We start from the raw sequence: 12,228 nt of genomic DNA on the forward strand, positions 1-12,228 counted from the left end.
GCAGATCGAAAGTGCACTTTTTCCTTAAACTGAGCCGTGTGACTCATCAGAAGACCAGACTTGCAGTCAGAAAAGTAGTTGCTCTCCACGGTAAGCTTGTTTGTCGTGTCCTGTCTGTCTGTGGTGGGGGTGGGATATTGAAATTTTAGTTAATCTTTCTTTTCCTCCATCTGCCAGCTGCAGCTGAGTCTTCAGCTGTCTGTTTATTCCTTGTCAAAGGGTATTATTTCTTTGTCCCATTCTACTCTGACTCCTTTTCCATTTCCATCAATGTGTGCCAGTGTTCTAGTTTCTCGCGGTTGATGTTGTATCTGGTGTAAAGAATTGTCACCAGGAGAATTTATTCTATGAGAAAATGTACTTGCTGGCAGTCTCAAAGACCTAGTTTCTGTAAAATCTGAAGGTCTTAGTGAAGTTAACTGTAAGACCCATCCTAATAAGTGATGGCAGATTGGCTGTTTTTCATTTTTCTCATCTATCTTGCATGGCGGTGACCGCCTCTTTCCTTTTCATTTAAACTCCTGATTGTCAAGTAAAATACAGGGGTAGATGTTACTTGTAAAAATTGCTATAATTTATCCTCCACCCCAACTTAACATTTGATTTTTGTCTGAATTTTTATATTTTTGCATGAATTTACAATCCTTAGGGAAACATATTTTAATCTTGGGGGGGATTAAATGGGAGCTCGGTGTAGATTTTTCACCAGCAACTGAATTTTTAGTGATGTTGAAGACTATTGGGTTGCAACAGTGATCTGATGACCCTACCCATAAATACTGCATATACATATTCAGAAATTCAGCTTGATTATTGGGCTAATCCATTGTTCATGCTTCAACAGTTTCATAAAAAATGTAAAAAGACTGTATAAATTAGTTCCAGAGAGGTGGAAGAGGATATGTTAAACTCTAGGCCACCTAATGCTTAGTTTTCCAAAGACCTTAATACTAAATCTGTCTCAAATCTCCATATACATCTCTATAGAAGAGCTATTCTTATTTTACAAAAAACAAAAATGCATTATTGCAGTTCGCAGGTCCACCCACGATGTTTTTAAAATGTATAAAATGTTGACCCATCCATTACCCTAAAGTTTTTTGTTTACATTTTTTTATTAGGGTTTTGCATACAACTTTCCACATTGAGTTTCAACTGATTTTACAGACTAATCGTTTCTATACAACAATGTGATTTATCATTTCTGGGTACAATGGGTGGTTGCATTAATCACTTAGACTTTGGAACCCCCCGATATTACTAATACCATATGTCTCCTACTGAAGCGTTCCGATAGACCGTCATGTAAGTCGTCGCAACTGTGCCTACTTGTCATGTGTTATCTAGGGTCAACTCGGTCTCCCCTATACTGTCCGTGGAGCTCTTCCCTCATATCAGATATATTCGTCTATTTCGTGTAACTGGTGCATCGGTGTTTGGACTGCCGATGGGATCAACTTCGAACGGTGGACCCCTCCATTACCCTAAAGTTAATGGAGTACACACTCCGTTCCAGGAATTTTATGATGCCTTTGGACTAATTTTCCATCAAAAATCCTCGCCATGAAGGATGAACTTGAGTGTGATAGTTTACTTGCTGCAGCATTTAAGAAGGAATCTAAAATCATGTACATTATTCAAATGTGTTGCACCTGTGCCCCCTAGTGAAATTTTAAGAACAGAAGCTAAGTAAGGGTCTTGGCCTATGTGGGCACCTTGCACCAGTCCAAACAACCCTTATGGTGATTTAAGAGGTCTTAGACAACCTTAGAAAGCTCTCTTAAGTGGTAGCTGTGGAGAGCTGCCTTCAGGCTCAGTCAAGGAGTGTAAATCAGCTTGTTTTACCAGAATGCAATCTTATAGTATAGATTAAATGAAAAGAACCACACCAAGTATTTATAAAAATATGTATTTATTATATAATTCACTAGCACGTTCCAATATCACCTACAAGGAGATAAACACAATGCACACAATACTTTAGCAAAGAAACACAGTAAGTAGCACGAAATACACAGTGGCCCCTGGGGGGGGGACCAAATATATACCAAGAAAGTGTTAAAAGAACCATGACTCGAGTCAAGACTGTGTCGAGAGGACGTAGAAGTGCTGTGACCCCCAAGGAACCACCCAAGATGAGTAGATAAGGACCCCAAGGAGAGCGTGTGCAGTGTGGAAACACAACTGCGTGCTCCGTACAACTCTATGTGCAAGTCGGGGTTGGATTTTTAAAGATTAGGGACCCTTCCCAGTGGACCCTGAAGAAACCACATGGAAGACAGAAGGTTGAAGAGCCACCCCACCTGTGGATACCCTAGTATCCACGTTACCTACACCAGGGAAGCCGGGTGCATACGTGTGAAATGGTGTCGTAAATCGCTGTCGAACCCAATGGAGGACTTCAGGAAAGTGCCACTGGTGAAGAAAGAGAAAGTATCCGGTGGAATCCAAGGATGGATTCTTGATGAGAGGTACCTGCAAGTAGAGAGGACAGAGTCTGTGTCACTCAGGGGTGACCAGGAGACTTGCAAGACGAATACCCTCCAATGTCATGTGTTGCAGGATGGATGACGATGACCGTGACTCTGCAGCTGTGAGGACCAGGAGCAGTGCACGAGCTGTGCCACGAAGGATGTCAAGTGCTAAGGGGTTCGGTGTCCGGCGGGAGCACCAACAAGCCTTGGCAAAGGCAAGACACGCAGGAATCAAAGAAGGAGCAAAGTTGGCACCAGCAAGGTCCGGGGGACTCACCAAAGGCAGGGGAGTCAGGGCAGATCCCGAGCAATCCGGGGAGCCTAAAAGAAACAAGTGTGACCTGCACGTGGACCCACAGGCAGGAGGTACTGGAGTTGCGAGAGGACCTCAAGCAACTCACCAAAAGATGTAGGCCACGATGTACACGATGTGGTGTGGCTGAAGATTCTGATCATTGGAGGTGCTCGAGGTTGGGGCTACTTTGAGTCCGAAGATCTTCTTACAAAGAAGCCAACAAGCCTTTGCAACTGCAAGTTGGACGCGGTGCACAGGGGTTCGGTTATTGCAACCCCCACAAGGAATACTGGCCTCAAACTTGGTGAGATGGCAGGGCAGGCCTCGGGAGCTGTGGAAAACCACCAGCTGTGTTGCAGAGACCACGGAGCCCGGAGGAGCTCTGGATCTGCAGACCAGTCGACTTAATTGCGGTGCCTGCAAATGTAGGGGAGTGTCTCCTTCATTCTAAGGGAGATTTCTTCAGGTTTCTTTGATGCTTCACAGGCCTTGGAAGGTTCCTGTATGATGCACAGACGATGCAGCAGGATGGAAGGGAGACAATGTCAGGCCCAAACGAAGTCCAGCAAAGTCCAGAGTGCCCAGACAGTCGAAGTGCAGTGGTGTCTGATCTTAACCTTATCACACGACAAATCTAAGGACCTACACTCAAATTAGCCCTTAAGTACCCTAGGGAAAGGGTTGGGAAGATTCAGGGGACCCTCACAGGGGGGGGTCACTCCCATGTCCTTTGTCCAGTTTCGTGCCAGAGTAGGTGCCAGCGACTCCCAGAAATGGTTGACCTAAACTATGCATGGGGACACCAAGTGTATCCCTCATACGGACTTTCTGGCGCTGGCAAACGCACCCACCCGGTCCCAATACACTAAATACTGTCTGGGAGGTGGTCACCTCCTTGTGACAGGATGCCTATTGTTCCACCTTCCTCTGCTCGAGCTTGGCTCAGCAGCAGGAGGCCAGTAATGCGTCTCTGGTCGGCAGCAACCATTATGTGATGTCTGGGTCTAGAAGACTGGTACTGGAAACACTGAGAACCTAACGGAGGGCTCTCCCAGTGCTTGGAATCGTACCCCCCACACCGTTTAAGGTGTGGGGGTATAATTCCAACTTGTGTGATACTAAACATGATAGGATTCATTGCAGCCGTTTTTGAGATGGTCATCGCTTAGTTAGGCAGTGCCCTTCTATATAGTATATGGCTGCTTCACTGACAACCCGGGAGAATGGACTCCATAGGCTGCAGGGGTGTTCTGCTCATGCAGGGGCACCCTCTCACTTAGAACAAAGCACCCTGCCTTCAGGATTGCAAAGGACTCCAATAGGGGTGACTTAAAGGTTTTTAGTGCAGTGACCCTTGGATATAGTAAACCTATATCTTCATTAAGTGGTGCATGCACCAACTTACACAGGCTGCAATGGCAGACCTGTGGTTCCATTTTGCATGGTCTCCCATGGGTGGCATAATGCATGCTTCAGCCCATGGGAGACCTCTGGGGTACCTATGCCCTGGGTACCCTAGTACCATATATTAGGGACTGATGAGGGTACCCCAGTATCCATTCTGGAGTGTAACCAAGTACTCATCAAAACAATTTAGGGAAAAAGCAGATAAACTGGGGTCCTGATTAGCAGGTTCCCAGTCAGATTAGTCCAAATACAGCTTAGCACCAGGCACAAAGTGGGGGTAACCATATAATTAGATTCTACTTTCCTACAGCCAGTGAGACCAATGTCCCGCTGGCTTCTGTAGTTGAGAAAATGTAGTTCTACTATCTCAAGACATATCAGGCTTTGTAAATAGAATTATATGGTTGATCTGCCTGAGTTTCTTTCCAACTGCTGTTCTAATACATCCTGCAAACAGGAAGTGAAAATCTTTCATCTATTATTCCTTAAATGCAGGAAACACTGAGAATCTCCTGGTAGGCATACATCATCCTTCTTCATTAGAGATTGATTGGCCTTCAATAAGGATGCACCCTTACCAGTTGTTCAATTGATAGGGAATTTAGGAGTTCCATTTAATGGTGTCCTGTAAGAATGAGTCCTTTTCCAAGGTCGGTTTTTTTGCAAGGCTTTTCTGTTTCACAACTTACTTGAACGTACTATAGAGATACTTGGAGAGGATGCAAAACCGAGCCATTAGATTTGTTTTTGGATTCGTCAAGTTGACTATTTTTCTGGTTATTGTGGTCAGCGAGGATCGCGTCCAAGAATACATACAGATTGGAGTGCTACACTTAGTTTGGATAGGTATTCATGGGATTTCTCCTCCATGCTTACTAAGCCTAGTTCGATTCCTATATCACACTATATCCTTACTCTCTACTGCTTCTGCCAAGTTGATGACTTCAAAATGATGTCGGCGAGTGCTGGCAGAAACTAACAAGTGGCAGGTTACCAAGTTATGGAATCGGTTTCTTTGCACCATCTGTCTAATTTATTTAATTCTTGCAAGTAAACTGTAATTAAATGTATCTGTTGAGCTGACTGTTGTACCACAGGATGTAAAATACCTTACTGTGGCTGTTTTTATTGATCATAATCATATTGTTATGTACTATGTAGTCTTATTGTATGGAATTTGCATTGAAGGTTCAGGCTTTGGTGTCACTAAGGTGCATGGTCTTCTGGCTTTTGTGCGCTATTAAATGAATATATACAAATGCAAATTTTCAGTCGGAGTTTATTCTCCAGTTTTCTATCATGCACTTTCTCTGCAGTCCGTTGTGAACATTGATTGATGTTCCTTATTTGAATGCAAGAATCTTTGAACCTCTGACTTGAGAAAGTTTGCAGCTTAAGTTGAGAAAGTTATTTCAAGAGATTTAAGAATTGGTAGGTGCACGCACTATTGTGATGCAATTTATCCGTCTACTGCTTACACACAATCTATTGTGCCCTTCCTTTTAATTAGTCCCTCCAATAGAAATGCACCTTCACCAGTATTGGGTATTTAAACAAATTTCAACTTTTGACTAAAAATTAAGGTGTCTGCTATAATGGTAATCTGTTATTTTCCTTTGATATTCCATAATACCTTCAAACAGTCTAGGTTCTTGAGACACAATAGTTTAAATGTTATATTTTCCTTCTTTTTACTACAGCTACGTGGTATCCGGAGATGCAGATGGGAAGCTTAATATCTGGGACTGGAAAACGACAAAACTCTACAGTAGAATAAAAGCCCATGATAAAGTGTGCATAAGCGCTGTTTGGCACCCTCATGAAACGTCCAAGGTCATAACATGTGGCTGGGATGGTCTTATTAAACTGTGGGACTAGAGGAGTTGGACCTACTTCAGTTATCTGCCGATAATTGTGAAAGGTTTTTAAAAATTGCCTTAAAATCAAAATTGACCCTAGTAGGAACAATTTTCTGCAGTGTTGTTCAGTACCGCACAGTAGACTCGACTGAATGTGTGATCAATTAAAGATCGAAGATGGATGTTGGCCACTGATTTCCATGATAATAAAGGCCGGCTCTGTGTATCTGAATTCGAAGTGTCAAAACTAAACAACATAAGCTAATATTGCATTCAGAAGCACAATTTTAAAATTGAAAAACAAGTCTTCTTTTATGGTTGTTTGTCATTATGGCCTTGTGATTCCAAGATGTGCTGTGTTCAGCCCTGCTCTAGTTTCCTGATCATCTATTTTACCCATCGGCACACATAGAGGTTATTTTGATTATTGCTGCAGAAGAAGATGAACATGTTGAAGCACCCTTCAAGGGTTTGTCACTTCTTGATTTCACACCATCTGCTACTCACCTGGAACTCTGTGTTCGATGTCAGCCAAGCAGAAATATTTGTCTTGAAGAAAGCAGTTATTCCCTCTGAGTGCTGATTTTTATCATGGAGCTCCATGGCAATATTTTATTTATAACATGCACAGAGATAAAGAGCAAATTGTACATATATTCTCGTATAAAATGTTTCATTGTCAAGACTATGTTTTTCTTTTTAAATTATAACTTCTGCCAGGTGTATATATGTTGATCAAGGAAAGGCAACTTTTCTTTCTGTTCTTGGATGTAATGGAGATCTTGAAACTTCAAAATACACCAGCTATGTGTCCAGGTTCATTTATTGTATATGTATAAAGAGATACCAATTCCCTTTTTTTTATATTTTTTTATGTTTTTTTTCCCCAGATGTGGACACTTGGGGTAGCACTTGGAAACACATTATTATTGTTACTACCCTTGCTTTATTTCTCCTTCGGATACCACTGTTTTATAAGAATAAACTAAGAGCAGCCCAGCCCTCAACACAGTGTTCTTCCCTTTAGTCGGTTGGAACTGGGCAAAGAGGGTTTAGCTCGAGTTGAGAAGCCACAATCCCTTGAAAATCATACAGTAAAGCTGTACTACTTCATTTACCCCATTATGTTACACTGTCATTAAGCATTAGAGTAAATGAGGATGCAAGTATTTCATGAGAAAATCTGCAAAGATATCTTTATTTTGCCAATAATTTTTGTATTCTGTAAGTGCTGCGAGGACGGAATGTGACAGCATATCCAATATTGCAGTATTCTTAAACTATTGCAGGTTGTTTCTTAATAATTCTTACTGAATAAATGTATTTATTAAAACAAAAGTACCTTCGGCTGTGACTTATTCATCCTTTCACAAGTAAACACAATCATTCTTTGTTACTACACAGTATTTACTCTTTTTATGTTTTACATTAAGAACGTTGATGTACTATTTTTACCTACCGTTCAAACATGTGCAACATTTTGCTTTGTTACCTATTTGTTGAGCGATTGTCGCTCAAGCTCAACAAAACTGTTTGTTAAAATTTTTTGTTGGAGTGCTGAGCAGGTCTCCTTGAATAGTTTCTTGTATCTTCTGTTTACAAACAATACAGAAGCAACCTAATTGGACAGGCGATCACACATTACCTTGTTTTGAAAGAGGGCCACGTTTTTAGGTCTCGCAGACCTGCGTTGCAGTGCGCATGTGCTGCTCGCTCTGCGAGGCTTCTTGTAATAGAGTAGATTTCAGAAGTGGACTTGAAGCTCCACCCATCATTCCTATTGGCTGGCGTCATTGTTTATGCTAAATGCTGTCTTCCGATTCAAAATGGGGCTTCCTTGTTACCGCCCATTCTCCTTCTCGGACGGCCCATCTGGACTGGATCTTTCACTTGCGGCGTTACACAGTCGCCTTCATTAGTCGGGACGCACTATATTTTTGACACAATGCAGACAGCTTGTTTAAAATTTGCCTCAGGCGGGCTCTCTTACCTCGTCCTCCGACCCCAGGCGGCGCAACGCTCTCTACCCACACCGCTCTCTTTCCTTCGCACAGCTCGCCAATGATCTCTTGATAAGCGAGGCCTGATTGCTAAAGCCGGTTCCCAGCCGCCCTGGCCACCTCAGACGACAGGAGGGACACTCTGGTGCTGCCCAGCAATCTCCGCTCCTCGCGCTGCTGGCATGATGCAGCCTGTCAGCAAGGCCAATCAGTTCTGACGAGAGTGTTGGCTTTCTGGTGTTTTCATTTATATTTCACGCCATAATTCGTGAGGTTATTTATCCGGGTCTGTTCTGCCTTGGTTTTGTTCTCATCAGTGCGTGCCAGCTCCTCACACTCCCCCCCCCCCCCCCCCCCCCCCCCCAACGTCCTTGATACAAAGGCGCTTTACATCTTAGTACACTATCCGGTTCGCTTTTCCGTTCTTTTCATGCAGCCGCCATTGCTGATGCTTCTTAAAAGTGCAGCCGGACACACACACGCGAAACCGGACACCCAGGCGATACCATGCCCTGCTACTGGGGGTTGAAGGAAAGCGAGAGGTCTGGGTTAAATTGCCTGGCTGTGGGTCTGTGTACTAAACAAAATATGAGGGAGTGTCCATTATATGTAAACTGTGTTCAAATGACCATTTATTTTGAAATCTATTTATTTGACACTATCCAAAAAAACTTGCTATTAAAATGTAGTTTGGTTCACAAAGCAGATGTTTCAAATCATGGTTTGTTGATAAAGGAAAAATCACTTTTAAAATACTTGGCTTCTATGTTTGAATTTCTACGTATCTCCTCGGTGACTGTGACAGAGCTGATATCGTATGTAAATGTTTGGTGAAAGGGGAATACGGGAAATGAAAATCTTCTCCTGGCGATTTATTGACAGTAATGAAACGTGTTTAATCTTTCAAGCACTCTGAAAAGGGCTCTGATGAAACTGACCTCCCATTTGGGTGCCCTTCTCAAAAATATATGCATCGCCATCGGCCAATCACACAGCGTGGGGCGACGGAGAAGACAAAATGGTGCCCAGTGAAGTATCTAAAATGACAGGATTACTCGAGTGGCTTACTGAATACAGATGGCAGGAGGTGTGATAAAATGCTGCCCTCTCGTCCGCCTCTGCTTCCAGGTTCTGCGCGCGATCGGTCACGTATGATGTTTGTCTAGGCAGGGCGACCACATTTTAACAGTCACAGTGCGTGTTTTACAGTGCAAAAGAATGTCCTTGTATCTGAAGTATGGGGCACCATCTTCCTTTAAATGGCTTTGCTGCCGCTGTTCCTTAGGTTTCCTCGTGTGCTTGGTTGGTTCAATGCTTGTGTGCAGACACTGAGCGCTGGTGGTACTGCAGTGTGTCGCCTCCTCGCAAGGTTGCATTGATTGTTCACCTATGTCCCGTTCTGATCAGTTTGTACACATGTTCGTGTGTTAATTGCGTGTTTGGAAATTTGCCCACCAGCGGCTTCTATTCAAACTCAAAGGCCTGTCCGTCGGACAATTAGTAAATGCGGATTAACTTGCTGCGCAGACCGATCGCTGAAGCGTTTATATGTAACTATATGGTGTGGCTACACAGAGTAGGAGGGCACTGTCTCCACGTCCATCAGGAGCGGGTTCGAGGCTCCCCACCCGCTGCCCACAAGTACAGCAGCTGAGCTCACAGGATGATGCAGCAGCGCCTGGCGCTCAGCGACTACTTAACAAGTGTAGAGACAGGGATAACTCGTTTAACACCCGCCAGGTGCTCCCACAGTGTTCAGCGAGGGTTCAACATTACTTGATGTGACACAGAAATCGCCCTGCACTCTGTTAATTGGAGTTTCAGTATTCTTTACCGTGGGCCATTTTTTTTATCCTTTCTAAAAGTTGTGGGCATTTTTAAGTGGAATCAGCAGCCGATCATTTTGAGAATAGAGCTCGGAGTGCAGTGGCAAATGGGGCCTCGAAGGAGTCAGGGCAGAGTGATTCCTCTGAAGGGATGTCGATGTATTTCGGTGTCATTTATGTGTGTACGTGTACTTACTGTTTCTGTTCCTGTGCACGCTTGAATGTGCCTCTCAGTGGTGTCAGGTGTTCGTCTTTTACTGTGTTTCTGTATGTGTGTGTCAGGGCACAAGTCCTATACACGCATTTGCATTTACGCGAATTTAAGCTATTGGCATTGTAAATGGCAATGCCTTTTATTTATGTTTTAAAAACGAAAACAAAACTAAAAGGCATTGCCATTTGTCAATAGCGCAAACTCGCATAAATGCGAGACCTATTGCATTGCAAATGCTTGTTATGTTCATGCACTAACCATGGTTATCCTTTGGTCACATGCAGTCAACCAGCGTTTAAATGTGTTTTTCGTCTTGGGGTGGTTTTCAAGAGGGCCTTCCCCAGATTTTTCAGCTCAAATATTTCACGACTGCCTGGACCAGGTGCCTAGCTACATTGATATTAAGAGTTGAGAATGACATTCATGAGACTTTAGATGACCATAAGGGACTACCCAATTTTGACTTTGGCGGTTTCTGGCATCTGTTTCTTTTTTCACTCTAGTATATGCCTTCTGATAAGCTGCCAAGTTTATTGTCTTCCCTTGCAAAAATTAAACCCATTTTAGTTGGATTATGAAAGTAACTGATAGTTTGTACTATTAGTATATTTTCTTTATTTGTAACAATATGATTACAGACATAGTGCAAGTTAGTATTTGTTTCCATCTTGAATATGATACAGGTGCATGCATGCACATAGAAGAAAGAAGCTTGAAATCATCAAGGTGTGGCAATTTTAAATCACTTCACTGAATTTCTTGAGTGTTATTTGCATCTCTTTCATTGTTTCTCTTTATATTCTTCCTTACCATCTCCTCACTAAGATTGCTTGTAGTGCAGGTCCAAACAGTGTACTAATTCATTTTTGTTCAAATTTCCTCTGTGTAAATCGACTCTGCAGTAATATCTCTTCTCAGTCACCTTGTGGGTTGTGGGCGCAAACTACTTACGTTTTCACAGTGCCATCTACTATGTGATCACTTGCTTTGATGTGCTATTCTTTGAGAGGTCTGTCAACGCAAAACCGTGTTTTGGTTCATGTTTGGCATCAGTACTTGTGTGCAGACAGGCCTTTACAGCATTTGTGGAAAAGGCCATCTGCCCTTATGACTTTTGTAACACTCAATATCTGCCTCAGCTGTGAGGAAAAGAGAACCATTCTTTTTAAGTTTATAACTTTTTAATGATTTGAGAGACAAAACAAGATGCATCAAGCGATAAAGCCCAAATTGTGGGCCATAAGCAGTCTTAGTGCTACGCAGAGAATCAAAGATAAAACAAGATAAAGGTTCCTGCCCCCCTCCTCCCCCCCATCCCGCCCCTCCTCCTCCCTCCCCTATCCCGCCCCTCCTCCTCCCTCCCCTCAACTGCTGCAAAAGAAAAATGGGAAACCAAGCATGGCGCGGAGCAAATCACTGTGTCTAAGGTTGGGGGAGATCTTGTGTTAGCACAGGAAGACGCAGTAGCCGCAGGTACCCATGGCAGGTGAGCTTGCGGAATTCCGAGCACAACAAGGCAATAAAGGGGTGCCACAGATCTGCAAAGGAGGCCCCATCCCTCTGGAGGGAGGAAGAAATACGCTCCATGCCGGACACATACCACAGCCTGTGTAGCCATCCCTGTATCATAGGAGTTCTGTCCGTGCCCCAATGAGACAGTATATTCTGTAGTGCTGCCCCTAAAAGCTATTCCCGTCTGCCTGCCTTTACGGGACTTGAGGGGGAATGTGAGTCTGTCAGAGGCGCCCAAGATGACATATTCCGTAAAGCGTAAAATGTTTGTGTCGAAATGTTGGTCAATCTCATCCAGAACCTGTGTCCAGTATGTTTTAAGAGCGGGGCATTCCCATAACAAGTGAAGCAGTGTACCCTCAAAAAGAACAATTGATGGCCAAATGCAGAACAATGTCATACATTCACCCCAATACAGAGATCTGGGCCTAAATCCATCGTTTTTTTGCTCACCATGCCATTCCAGTTTGGACCCAGCCATATGCAAATCAGTCTTGACCCTGTGCCCAATGGAAACAGTTCAGCTCGAACTGCCAGGCCAGGTCCTCCCTGAACTGGAAACAAGCATCCTAGTACCAGTTTCGGGGTTTCACCCCTCATCAGCCAGGATAGCTTCATTCCAGTGGCATGGAGAGCACTGG

At 43.5% G+C, this 12,228-nt stretch overlaps 1 protein-coding gene across 1 annotated transcript in view; it reads left to right on the forward strand.

Annotated features, from left to right (window-relative positions):
• The window catches only part of CDC40 (cell division cycle 40), a 386,639-nt gene extending 379,266 nt beyond the window's left edge, over positions 1 to 7,373 (forward strand). Inside the window, exon 15 of the mRNA XM_085611551.1 lies at positions 5,877 to 7,373. Within this exon, the coding sequence (XP_085467677.1) occupies positions 5,877 to 6,054 (178 nt within the window). The 3' untranslated portion in view covers positions 6,055 to 7,373. The remainder of the gene's footprint in view (positions 1 to 5,876) is intronic.
• Positions 7,374 to 12,228: the final 4,855 nt, after the last annotated feature.

This window comes from Triturus cristatus, chromosome 6, assembly GCF_964204655.1.
Source record: "Triturus cristatus chromosome 6, aTriCri1.1, whole genome shotgun sequence".
In the NCBI taxonomy this organism is placed as follows: domain Eukaryota; kingdom Metazoa; phylum Chordata; class Amphibia; order Caudata; family Salamandridae; genus Triturus; species Triturus cristatus.